The following is a 13413-nucleotide window of genomic DNA, read 5'->3' as shown; positions in this document are numbered from 1 at the left end:
AAGGTGCATATCAAACATATTAGGAAGGTTGCACATGGGAAGACGGGGAATAGAAATGGGGGGTGGGAATTAAAGAAAATAAATGAGAGAGGGACTTTGTACGGATCAATGATAATAACTCAATCCTCTATTTGACAAAGAAGAAGGAGAAGGAAGATGAAGAAAAAGAAAGTGGGATAAAGGATCAGAAAGGGAGGAAAATAGAAAAAATTAGAGTATGACTCCAGGGTAGACCTGTTTTGTTGTCGCTGGGTTGGTTGGTTGGTTTGTCTGTTGTATTTTACATATGTTTCGCCATGTTGCCCAGGCTGGTCTTGAACTCCTAGCCTCAAGTGATCAACCCGCCTCAGCCTCCCAGAGTGCTGGGAATACAGGCGTGAGCCACCACGTCCAGCCCCCACATTGCGTCTGGCCTCCGTGGTAGACCTCTCAGACGGGGCGGCCGGGCAGAGGCGCTCCTCACATCACAGACGGGGCGGCTAGGCAGAGATGCTCCTCACTTCCTAGACGGGGTGGTGGCCGGGTAGAGGCACTCCTCACTTCCCAGACGGGGTGGCCGGGCAGAGGTGCTCCTCACATAGCAGACGATGGGCGGCCGGGCAGAGGTGCTCCTCACTTCCCAGACGATGGGCGGCCGGGCAGAGGTGCTCCTCACTTCCCAGACGATGGGCGGCCGGGCAGAGGCGCTCCTCACTTCCCAGACAGGGCGGACGGGCAGAGGCGCTCCTCACTTCTTCCCAGACGGGGCGGCCGAGCAGAGGCGCTCCTAACTTCCCAGACGGGGTGGCCGGGCAGAGGCGCTCCTCACTTCCCAGACGATGGGCAGCCGGGCAGAGGCGCTCCTCACATCCCAGACGGGGCGGCCGGGCAGAGGCGCTCCTCACTTCCCAGACGATGGGCAGCCGGGCAGAGGCGCTCCTCACTTCCCAGACGATGGGCGGCCGGGCAGAGGCGCTCCTCACTTCCCAGACGATGGGCGGCCGGGCAGAGGCGCTCCTCACTTCCCAGACGATGGGTGGCCGGGCAGAGGCGCTCCTCACATCCCAGACGGGGCGGCCGGGCAGAGGCGCTCCTCACTTCCCAGACGATGGGCAGCCGGGCAGAGGCGCTCCTCACTTCCCAGACGATGGGCGGCCGGGCAGAGGCGCTCCTCACTTTCCAGACGATGGGCGGCCAGGCAGAGGTGCTCCTCACTTCCCAGATGGGGCGGCCGGGCAGAGACGCTCCTCACTTCTTCCCAGACGGGGCGGCCGGGCAGAGGCGCTCCTCGCTTCCCAGATAGGGTGGCTGGGCAGAAGCGCTCCTCACTTCCCAGATGGGGAGGCCGGGCAGAGGTGCTCCTCACATCCCAGACGATGGGCGGCCGGGCAGAGGTGCTGCTCACTTCCCGGACGGGGAGCCCGGGCAGAGGCGCTCCTCACTTCCCAGACGATGGGCAGCTGGGCAGAGGCGCTCCTCACTTCCCAAACGGGGCGGCCGGGCGGAGGTGCTCCTCACTTCCCAGACGATGGGCGGCGGGGCAGAGGCACTCCTCACTTCCCAGACGATGGGCGGCCGGGCAGAGGCACTCCTCGCTTCCCAGACGATGGGCGGCCGGGCAGAGGCGCTCCTCATTTCCCGGACGGGGCGGCCGGGCAGAGGGGCTCCTCACATCCCAGACGATGGACGGCCGGGCAGAGGCGCTCCTCGCTTCCCAGACGATGGGCGGCCGGGCAGAGGCGCTCCTCATTTCCCGGACGGGGTGGCCGGGCAGAGGAGCTCCTCACTTCCCAGAGATGGGCGGCCGGGCAGAGGCGCTCCTCACATCCCAGACGGGGCGGCCGGGAAGAGACGCTCCTCACTTCTTCCCAGACGGGGCGGCCGGGCAGAGGCGCTCCTCACTTCCCAGACGATGGGCGGCCGGGCAGAGGCGCTCCTCACATCCCAGACGATGGGCGGCCGGGCAGAGGCGCTCCTCACATCCCAGATGATGGGCGGCCGGGCAGAGGTGCTCCTCGCTTCCCAGACGATGGGTGGCCGGGCAGAGGCGCTCCTCACTTCTTCCCAGACGGGGCAGCCGGGCAGAGGTGCTCCTCACCTCTTCCCAGATGGGGCGGCCGGGCAGAGGCACTCCTCACCTCTTCCCAGATGGGGCGGCCGGGCAGAGGCGCTCCTCACTTCTTCCCAGATGAGACGGCCGGGCAGAGGTGCTCCTCACTTCCCAGACGGGGTGGCCGGACAGAGGCGCTCCTCACTTCCCAGGCGGGGCGGCCGGGCAGAGGTGCTCCTCACATCCCAGACGATGGGCGGCTGGGCAGAGGCGCTCCTCACTTCCCAGACGATGATTCCCAGATATATTAATGAATCACAAGATGTGGCTGTTATTTGGTTCCTAATTTTTCTTAAAATAACTTACTAAAAGATTTAGAAATGTGAACCCTGCACATGTGACATCAAGGAATTATTGTTTTATAATTGTGATGAAGTTGAGGTTACATTAATAATTTTTTTAAAAGAACAGATATCTTTGACACAGTAACTAGGAAGTCCTGGGGATGAAACGATATGATATCTGTGATCTGTGACACAGTGATGGGGCAGGATTGGCCATGGGCTGATAAGCTTTGTGGCTGAATTTATTTTACTGTCTACCTTTACGTATCTTCAATATTCTCCATAATGAAGTTTTTATAATTACAGAAAGCATGATTCCTAATGGTGAGATGTTAGAAAACACCCCTGGTACCCAGAACACAAGGAGGCATACTTTCTTTTATTCATCCTCATCCTAAGGGTCTTAGCCAATACACCAAAACCAAGCAAAACTGTTGTTAGTCTGTGATACACGTATAGAAAACCTTTTAAAAATCCACAAATTGGATAAAAAATGTTTTTAATTATTATAATAATAAGCAGGCTAGCCATAAAAATTAATATACCAAATGCCATTTTATTTCTATATGCCAAAAAACATAATTTTTAAAGGCATAATGGCTCATACCTATAGTTCCAGCTACTCAGAAGACTGAGGCCAGAGGGTCACTTGAGCCTAGGAATTGGAGGATGCAGTGAGCTATGATCGTGCCACTACACTCCAGCCTGGGCAACAGAGCAAGATCCTGTCTCCAAAATAAATAAATAATAAAAAATACAAAAGAACAAATAGCATTTATGATACTCTCTAACACTTTAAATTACCTAGGAGTTGGCCAGGCGCAGTGGCTCACGCCTGTAATCCCAGTACTTTGGGAGGCCAAAGCAGGCGGATCACCACAGGTCAGGAGTTTGAGACCAGCCTGGCCAACACGGTGAAACCCCGTCTCTACTAAAAATACAAAAATTAGCTGGGCGTGGTGGCATACACCTGTAGTCCCAGCTACTCTGGAGGCTGAGGCAGGAGAATCACTTGAACCTGGGAGGCAGACGTTGCAGTGAGCTGAGATCATGCCACTGTACTCCAGCCTGGCGACAGAGCAAGACTCCATCTCGAAAAAGAAATTCTGCCTCCTTCCATTTTCTCAGTGAAGTCGAAAGCAATGCATGCCTCAGCTGACAATGATGATTGTAGAAGAGGTACTAGTAGGACCAAGGGGAGAGGAAAAGATGTAGAATAGTTGTTTAAGTGAAAGAGTGAATGAACTAAGAAAACACAGTATGACTGTCAGGCAGCATTAAGGGCCCATATGATGGTCAGGAACTTAAAATGAAGCCAGTTAAAGAGGTTCTGTGTTTTTCCCCAAACACCTTCAGTTGCACTAGTGCAGGTATAGGGTAGGCTGAGTGGGATTAACCAGTATTGCATTTTTTTTTTTTTTCTTGAGACGAAGTCTCGTTCTCTCACCCAGGCTGGAGTGTAGTGTCACAATCTCAGCTCACTGCAAACTCTGTCTACCAGGTTCAAAGGATCCTCCTACCTCAGCTTCTCGAATAGCTAGGATTATAGGCATGCAGTACCACACCTGGCTAATTTTTTTCCTTTTTCTTTTCCTTTTTTTTTTTTTTTTTTTTTTTTTAGTGGAGACGGGGTTTCACCATGTTGGCCAGGCTGGTATCAAACTCCCAACCTCACGTGATCGGCCCACTTCAGCCTCCCAAAGTGCTGGAATTACAGGTGTGAGCCACCATGCTCAGCTCAGTATAGCATTTTATCAAATGAGGACCATAAAACAAGAATGAAGAGAGAAAATGGAATTAAGAATGAATGTAAGGACTAATACCCAGAATCTACAAGGAACTCAAATCAGCAAGGAAAAAACAAACCATCCCATCAAAAAGTGGGCAAAGGGCATGAATAGACAATTTCCAAAAGAAGATATATAACTGGCCAACAAACATATGAAAAAATGTTCAACATCACTAATCATCAGGGAAATGCAAATTAAAACCACAATGAGATACCACCTTACCCCTGCAAGAATGGCCATAATTAAAGAGTCAAAAAACAACAGATGTGGGTGTGATGTGATGTGATGAAAAAGGAATACTTTAACACTGCTGGTGTCCACTATGGAAAACAGTATGGAGATTCCTTAAAGCACTAAAAGTAGAACTACCATTCCATCCAGCAATCCCACTACTGGGTATCTAACCAAAGGAAAAGAAGTCATTATATAAAAAAGACACAGGGACATGAATGTTTATAGCAGCACAATTCACATTTGCAAAGATATGGAACCAACCTAAGTGCCCATTAACCAATGAGTGAATAAAGAAAATGTAGTATACATACACCATGGAATATTACTCAGCCATAAAAAGGAACAAAATGTCTTTTACAGCAACTTGGATGAGCTGGAGGCCATTATTCTAAGTGAAACTCAGAAAATCAAATATCGTATGTTCTCACTTATAAGTTAGGAGCTAAGCTATAAGGAATCAAAGGCATAAGAATGATAAAATAAACTTTGGGGACTCAAGGGGAAGGTTAGGAGAGGGTTGAGGGATAAAATACTATATATTGGTAGTGTACCCTGCTCGGATGACAGGTGCACTAAAATCTCAGAAATCACCAACAAAGGACTTATCCACATAACCAAAAGCCACCTGTACCCCTAAAACCACTGAAATTATAATAAAAATTTTTTAAAAAAAGAATGGATGTAAGGATATGATTAATGAGTGAGCTTAATGAAACAGATGTCACGTGGGGTGGTAAAACTCTTCAAGTTCAAAGAAATGAGGTTCAGAATTTAGAGTTCCAGAATATCATAATCACCAACAGTAATGTCACTGGTGAAAGCGTCAGGCCGGGCGCAGTGGTTCACACCTGTAATCCCAACACTTTGGGAGGCCAAGGTAGGTGGATCATCTGAGGTCAGGAGTTTGAGACCAGCCTGGCCAACATGGCAAAACCCTGTCTCTACTAAAAATACAAAATAAGCCAGGCATGGTGGCACATGCCTGTAATCCCAGGTACTCAGGAGGCTGAGGCAGAACCACTTGAACCCAGGAGGTGGAGGCTGCAGTGTGCTGAGATCGCACCATTGCACTCCAGCCTGGGTGACAAGAGCAAAACTCCATCTCAAAAAAAAAAAAAAAAAAGTGTAAATCACCAGCAACCATACACCTGTAGTGGTCTGAATTGGTAGTGGCAGCATTTACAACCGTGTAACTATCATTATGTCTTCATGGGTAGTCAGGTTGACATATTTACATGTTGAAATATATTTTACCTCATAAATGATGTGTGGTTTTCCTTTACAGTACAGCTAAGACATTATAGAGGTTTTTAAAATGTATGTGTATCAGACATTATCTATAAATTTTATTTCAGAACTGAAAAGAGAGGAGTAATTAAAAGAGGGCACTGACTTTGACAGGATTGAGAATCACTGCCCTAGTAAAATTTTTTATGCATATGTAACAAGGTGACAAAAAGGACAATGTTAAGAATAAAGAACTAAAAACAACCTGGATGTTCACCTATATGGCAGGTAAATGGAATAGGCAACATCAATATGTATTAATGGGTAGATAAACCTCATTTCTTTTGGCAAACTAAAAAATGGCATATTTCTTAATAGTTCATAGGATATATAATTGAGGTGACACGAATGTTGGGAAGTATCCTCCTCAGAATGCGAAAGGGGCTATTATTTTGAATTCTGAGAAAATACATGAAATGCTAGCACACAGCCCTGCACTACATAGCGCTACATAGTTATAAATGTTTTCACTGTTTTCTCCTTTTTTTTCCCCCCCTGAGACAGAGTCTGGCTCTGTTGCCCAGGCTGGAGTACAGTGGCCCAATCATGGCTCACTGCAGTCTCAATATCCTGGGCTAATTTTTTTGTAGAGATGAGATCTCACTATCTTGCTCAGGCTGTGTTTTCTCCATTTTTTTAACATCAACTTACCCTATGGTTGCAGATGAAATGTAAATGTTACTAATCCTCATAATATACAAAAGTAAAAGTAGAGCTGGCAAATAATAGGATATTGAAGAGGTTTATAAAAGTAGAGAAAAGAAATATGGATATTCTAATCTCCCTAGGCTCAAGCAACTCCTCCACTAATTTACCAGGTCTATGGCCTAAAGCAACATACTTATGTCTCCTTTTCTACAAAAAAAGGAAAACAATAGTATGCTGATTTCCTAAGGCCATCTCAAAAATTAAATGAGACAATGCAAATAAAGCATTTGAGACAGTGCCTGGTACTCACTAAGGACTCTGTAAATGGTGGTTATCGTACTTAACTGTATTTTATGAGGCAAATTTTATTGCCATAATGCCATTTAAAAATTTGAGAACTCCTGAAATTGCAGGACTGTTCTTAGTAAAAGTCGAATGTCAGACTACATATATTACATATATGTCTATTTCCATATTTTGAATCTTCAATTATGACTTCTCCACTGAACTTGGGACCCCAACTGTCTATCATCTCAACTTGTAACAGTCTTCTCACACCTAACACAGTAAAAACCAAACTTTTTACATCCTTCACCCAATTTGTTCTTCTCTCAGTCTTCCCTATTTCAATAAATAGCACAATCTAACCTACTGCTCAAGCAAGACAATTATCCGTAGTTCCTCTCTTTCCTTCAACCCTCAAACCCAATCCACCAGGAGCTCCTATCGGATCTACCACCAAATCATAGCCCAAATTTTCCACTTCTTAGCATTGCCATTGCTATCAAACCAGGCCTAGCAACCATTATCTCTCTGCTGTGTCTGTTATTCCTTTATAGTCAACTCTCCACAAAGCAGCCACCCTTTACACACATAAAAACCCCCCACTGTATTTATTTTTTTTAGACAGGAACTTGTTATGTTGCCCAGACTCGTCTCAAACTCCTGGCCTCAAGTGAGCCTTCTGTCTCAGCCTCCCAAGTAGCTGGGACTACAGGCATAAGCCACCACGCCCAGTTACCTCCCCCATATTTAGAATAAAATCCTATGACTTTATACCTGCCCAGTTACTGCCACCATATTTAGAATAAAATCCTATGACTTCACAGCTGCTTCCTCAACTTCGTCTTTGTTAACACCTCACTCATTTAAACTCTAGCCAGGCTGGCTTTATGTTCCTCAACAAAACTAGGGTCTCTGAATTTGCTGTTTCCTTTGCTTCAATCATTCTTGACTCAAGTTTCTTCAGTGTCTGCACTCACATGTCACCTTTCTTGACCACCCAAAGTAGAGTCTCAAAATCATTTCATACCATGTTGATTTACAAGCACATGCTACCTGAAATGATCTAATTTCTATACCTGTCTACCTCTTTCTAACGCAATGGCAGGGATCTCACTTTCCCATCTTCTGTTAGGTCACCTTCTCAATGAGGTCGTCAACGACCAACTATTTAAAATTCCAACATATGCATCTTGCCTAGTATTCCCTATTCCCTTCACTGTTTTTTTCTCCAAACCACTTATCACCATCTAACACACTATACATTTTATTTATCTTTCCTGCTTATTCCTCTCCTCCTACTAGAATCTAAGTCCACAAAGACAAGGATTTGTCTTTTTTTCACATTGTATCTGCAATGCCTAGAAGAGTAAGTTCCTGATAATAATAGGTCATCGATAAATATCCTAATGAAGCTGAATGAATGGGCCTTGTCTTGTTCAAAGCTGGATGGATCCTTCGCATCCCGAATACCCAGCATACAGGAGGCACTCAAATTTACTAACACAATGACTGTTAAGACACTCAGATTCTGAAGTACTATCAATTCAAAGAAAAACTGTGTTTTGTTCAGTATAAACTGAAATTGAAGTATGATTTTATTTGTATGTTTAAAAGCTCCTATGATACACTTTTTAAAACAGTTAAATTTGTTTTATTGTATCTTAAAAAAAAAAACAAGATTACCCAGTTGGGTAACTTAGTTTATAAAACTTAAAGCAACAGATTAATTAGAATGCCCTTTCCCTAACAATGTCAGAAAAGTTTTTATGCTATAGAATTCAACAGAAAGGGGAGAACTAGTGATTTAGGAAAGAGAGCAGAATTGATGGATCAATGTCCTTGAGTAAGCAAGAAGGCATGAAATCTAATACTTTTGTGGAGGGAATTGCATAAATGAGGAAAACAGGCAATGTATCTGTTCTAACAAGCAAAAAGGAAGATTATATGGTCACAGCTACAAGGAAGTGTATAGATACGTGGTGGGAGACTATGGCAGTTCTCTTCTGATTGCTGAAATTGTCTTGGGCTACATTATCTAGTGAGGAGCATGGAGAAAATATGTAGTGAAAACAGATAAGAACCCGGATGAGAACCCTGACGGATTCTAACTCTTAAAGAACAGTTAAAAACACAGCACCGAGTAGAAGTAGGGCTTAGAAGCATAACAGAAAATTAGCATACTGTGGTAACACAGAATATCAGCGTGATTGCTCAACTGTCATTCACTGACGTATATCTGAGGAGTGAAATGGCCCAAAGCCAATTCACAACAGCCCGTGTAGGAGAAGATGGCACATCAATCTTCACTTGGGAAGGGGTGCAAACATAACCAAAGTGCTGTCTTTCTACAACAGTCTATGCTGTAGCATAAAATCAACTATCTTGAGTGTGAATATGTATATGCCTTTCTTACAGAGTAAATTTAGCTTGTTTCTTCCAAAGAAATAATAATCTCCCAAATGGTAATGATATATTATTAAATTACCTTTTCCCCAAACTTTTTAAAAATAATAATCAAGAAGAGATGGTATGTAATGAAGCATCGACGTGGGTAACTCTCAAAATTTATTATCCTTGTAAAAAGTCTAACCTTTCCAAAACTCATCTGGGCTTTACCATTAAATCTGCATCATAATTCTAGAGTTTGCCTTTCTTCTCTTTTTGAATAAAAGGTTTCAAAGTACAGCCTATTCGCTGGATCATGAGAATATGTTACTAAGAAGAATCACTTCATGGGAAGCTGCAGCCAGCATTTTAAAGCAACACTGCCACCAGAAGACAAGAAAGAAAAGTAACTACTAACGACTACGGGGCAAGTTAAATACAAAATATTTACCTGGCCTCCCAACGCGGCTACATTACAACCTGCCTACCACTGACTCTTCAGAAAGGCTCATTCTTTCTTGTACCTCATCTTTGTAACTTTTTTTCCCCCAGCATTAGCCTATCTACTAAGACACATCAACCTAAAATCGTATGCTAATGTCCTATGTGTTGGTCTGGGTAGTGTTTACACAGGTGAACACAAATGTCGAAGTCTTTCACTGATTTTTTTTTTTAAATAAGTGATCAATATTGTGTCCTAGTAACTCCGCAACGTGTCACGGAATCGCTGAATTTGTCATCGTTCACAAGTGTAGAAAAACGTGGTCAGAAGTCAGTCCTCGGCTCGCGTACGAAGAGGCGGGCTGCCCAGTGGGGACGCGGGACCCCCTGTTTCCCCTATTTTTATTTATTTTTTTTTGAGACAGAGTCTCACTCTGTCGCCCAGGCTGGAGTGCAGTGGCTCAATCTCGGCTCACTGCAACCTCTGCCTGCTGGGTTCAAGCGATTCTCCTGCCTCAGCCTCCTGAGTAGCTGGGATTACAGGCGTCCGTCACCACGCCCGGCTAATTTTTGTATTTTTAGTAGAGACGGGGTTGCACCATGTTGGTCAGGCTGGTCTCGAACTCCTGACCTCGTGATCCGCCCGCCTCGCCTTCCCAAAGTGTGTTTCCCCTCTTAAGCAGTGGTTCGGACGGGAGCTCTCCCAGCCCGGCGCTCGCGTCCGGGATTAAAGGGCCGCCGCGGAGGGCGTGACCAGCCCAGCCTCGCCGCCGTCGCTTACCCGGTAGTTGCTCGAACCCACCCAGCCGGTGAGCGCGTCGACTGTCTTGCCTAGGCGGCCCAGGTCCTCCTCCAGGTCCGGGATGGCGCCGGGGGCGCCAAGGTAGAGCAGGAGCTCCTGGCCGACCTGCAGCCGGCCGCCGACGTCCTTCTGCTGCACCTGGGCGCAGAAGTACTCCATGCTGCGGGGCTCCATGACTGCGGCCGCCCGCCCGCCCGCCTGCCAGTCTGTGAGCGGCCAACTTTCGCCGAGCGCCGCCCAGCCTCCAGTGCGGGTCCCCGCGGGAGCGGGCGGGACTCACTTAGCCCGCCAGGGGCGCGGCTTGCGGGGCGCAGCGGGCGGCGGGAGGACGCCAAGCGCCCAGCCGCCCCCAAACTAGTCAAACTCGGCGCCCCCCGAGCCCCAGCCCGCTTCAGAGGCCGCGGCTGCGGGCGACGTCAGCACGCGCATGACGTCAGCACGACGCCGGCGAGGGCCCTCCCGTCCGGCTAGCGTTTCGCTGCGGAGGTGGTGGAGGTGGCTGCGGAAACCACTGGGAGCGATAGCACCTCTAGGGAGACTTGGGGTCCGAGTTGGGCCGAGCCCCCTGGGAGGCGGGCCGGTTTTCGCTAGCCGCTGCCGGGGCACCCTGCCCTCGCCCTGTGAAATGTAGAACGTTTCCAAGTTTTCCTCCACTTCTATTCAACACTTAGGAAAGTACTTGGCATCCCCCTTTCCCGCCCCCACTGCCGGTTTAAAAAAAAAAAAAAAAGAATACACTCCTGACTTCTGCTTCCAGCCACCACCACAGTCACTGTGTAATACTTAAAAAAAAAAAAACAACAACTTCGGTTTGCCTAAAGTAAAACGCACAGATTTTCAGCGTACACTTCATGAGTTTCGGCAAATGTATTCACCCGTGTAACCACCACCCCAGTGAGGGTACAACAGGTTTCCAACACCCCAGCAAGTCCCAGGACACTTCCCAATTACTGCCTCTTCCCTCGGCAATTCTAATTTGATTTCTATCACGGTAACATAGTTTTCCCTGTTCCTGAACTTCATACAGTCTGTACTTTTTTGGAGTCTGGTTTCTTTTAGCATAATGTTTGAGGTCCATCCAGCGCTGTCGGTGTCTCAGAAGTCCATTCCTTTTTATTGCTTTCCATTCTGTGGAATCACTACCATTTGTCCATCCATTCGCTTGTTGGTAGATATTTGGGTTGTTTCCTATTTTTTATAACTATGAATAAAGCTGCTACAATAGTTAGTGCACAAGATTTTGTGTGGATATATTTTCTTCTCTCATGGGTAAATACCAAGGACTGGCATTACTAGGTCTCATAAGTTGTATGTTTAGAAGAACCTGCCAAATTGTTTACCAAAGTGACTGGATCATATTAAATCCCCACCAGCAATGCTTGAGAGTTCCAGTTGCTCCATGATATTTGATATGGTCAGGGTTATTAGTTTTAGCCATTCTGGTGGGGGTAAAGTTGTCTAATCCCAAATGCACACTGTGTTTATCTTCTTGACGCTTATTCCCAATCACAACAAAATGATTATTTATGTAATATCTTTCTCTTCTAATACACAGAAAGCTCCAGGAACCTTTGTGTTTTCCTAGGATGGTGCCTAGCAAATAATGGGTGGCCAATTTAAGTTAAATGAGTGAATGAATTCAACAAAAATTGATATTTGAAATATTCACAATAACTAAGAATAAGCAAACTCAAAATTCAAAGAAATTGACTGTTTTCTGTGTTATTTTTTCAGTATTTTTGTGTTTCACATTGTGTTGAGGTTGTAAAGTTTCTTCCATTTTTAATTGGTTGTAATTTCCCTCAGACTGTGCCTCAATCACGTAAACTATGTGTGATGGTTAATTTTAATGTGTCAACTTGACTGGGGCAAGAGATGCCCAAATAGCTGGCAAAACATTATTTCTGAGTGTGTCTGTGAGAGAGTTTATGGAAGAGATTATCATTTGAATTGGTGAGCTGAGTAAAGCAGATGGCCCTTCCCAATGTCAGTGGATGTCATCCAATTCGTTGAGGCCTGAATAGAACAAAAGGGTGGAGAAAGGCTGAATTCACTCTCTCTCCTCGATCTGAAACATCCATCTTCTCCTGCTTTCAAAGATGGATGTTCCTGGTTCTTGAACTTTAGGATTCAGACAGAAACTTATATCATCAGTCCTCCAATTCTCAGGCTTCCAGACTAGGGCTGTATTATACCACCAGGTTTCCTGGTTCTCCAGCTTGCAAACAGCAGACATGAGACTTCTTGCCCCCCCTTAACCATGGTAGCCAGTTCCTATAATAATTATCCTCTCATTAGGCCAAGTGCAGTGGTTCACACTTGTAATCCTGGCACTTTGGGAGACTGAGGTGGAAGGATCGCTTAAGCCCAGGAGTTCAACACCAGCCTGGGCAACAAAGTGAGACCTTGTCTCTACAAAAAAAAAAAAATCAATAAATTAGCCAAGCGTGGTGGTGCACACCTGTGGTCCCAGCTACATGGGAGGCTGAGGCAGGAGGATCACTTGAGCCCAGGAGGTCGAGGCTGCAGTGAGCTGTGTTTGTGCCACTGCACTCCAGCCTGGGTGACAGAGCAAGACCCTGTCTCAAAAAAAAAAATTAAAAATTAAAAAAAAAATTATCCTCCACATATCTGTCTACCGGTTCTGTTTCTCTGGAGAACCCTGACTAATACATTATGGTAACCATTCCTTGGGTTTGAGTGTCTAAAGGTTCTGTTCTTAAAAGGTTGCAGAAAGATATAAAAAGAGGATCCTATCCAGAAGAACTTTACACTGTAATTGCTGGTGACCAGGTGCAGTATGTGGTATAGAAAAAAAACAAAATGCAGGAGCCCTGTATTCTAGGTTCAGCTCTACCTGTTCCTGTGACCAAAAGTGACTGCTGCTCTTCACCCTTGGTTGTCCTTATTCCCCTTTCTGAACTTAGTGTAAATTGAAAATCACACTAGATTGTTTTTAAGTTATAAGTTAACTAAATCATCTTTAGGAGTAACTCTGGAATAACCTATAAAATTATTATTAATTATCATTTATTGTGTTTTATTTTTCACAGAGATGAAGTTTCATTGTGTTGTCCAGATTATTCTCAAACTCCTGGCCTCAAACAATCCTCACACTTTGGCCTCCCAAAGTGGTGGGATTACAAGCATAAGCCACTGCACCTGGCC

General features: G+C 45.9%; 1 protein-coding gene across 23 annotated transcripts in view; it reads right to left on the bottom strand.

Annotated features, from left to right (window-relative positions):
* The window catches only part of CLASP2 (cytoplasmic linker associated protein 2), a 223721-nt gene extending 213036 nt beyond the window's left edge, over positions 1–10685 (bottom strand). For 10 of the 23 annotated variants that reach the window (XM_055284169.2, XM_055284151.2, XM_063612468.1 and 7 more), the window contains exon 1: positions 10225–10660. In XM_055284169.2, coding sequence (XP_055140144.1) covers positions 10225–10419 — 195 coding nt within the window. In that variant the 5' untranslated portion in view covers positions 10420–10660. Of the gene's footprint in view, positions 1–10224 lie in introns of all 23 variants that reach the window. The other 13 variants (XM_055284210.2, XM_055284267.2, XM_055284283.2 and 10 more) reach the window with 4 other exon arrangements.
* Between the last annotated feature and the right edge of the window lie 2728 nt (positions 10686–13413).

This window comes from Symphalangus syndactylus, chromosome 1, assembly GCF_028878055.3.
Source record: "Symphalangus syndactylus isolate Jambi chromosome 1, NHGRI_mSymSyn1-v2.1_pri, whole genome shotgun sequence".
NCBI classification, from domain to species: Eukaryota; Metazoa; Chordata; class Mammalia; order Primates; family Hylobatidae; genus Symphalangus; species Symphalangus syndactylus.
Note: the sequence above shows the minus strand (reverse complement) of the source record. Positions and strands in the feature narration are given on the sequence as shown.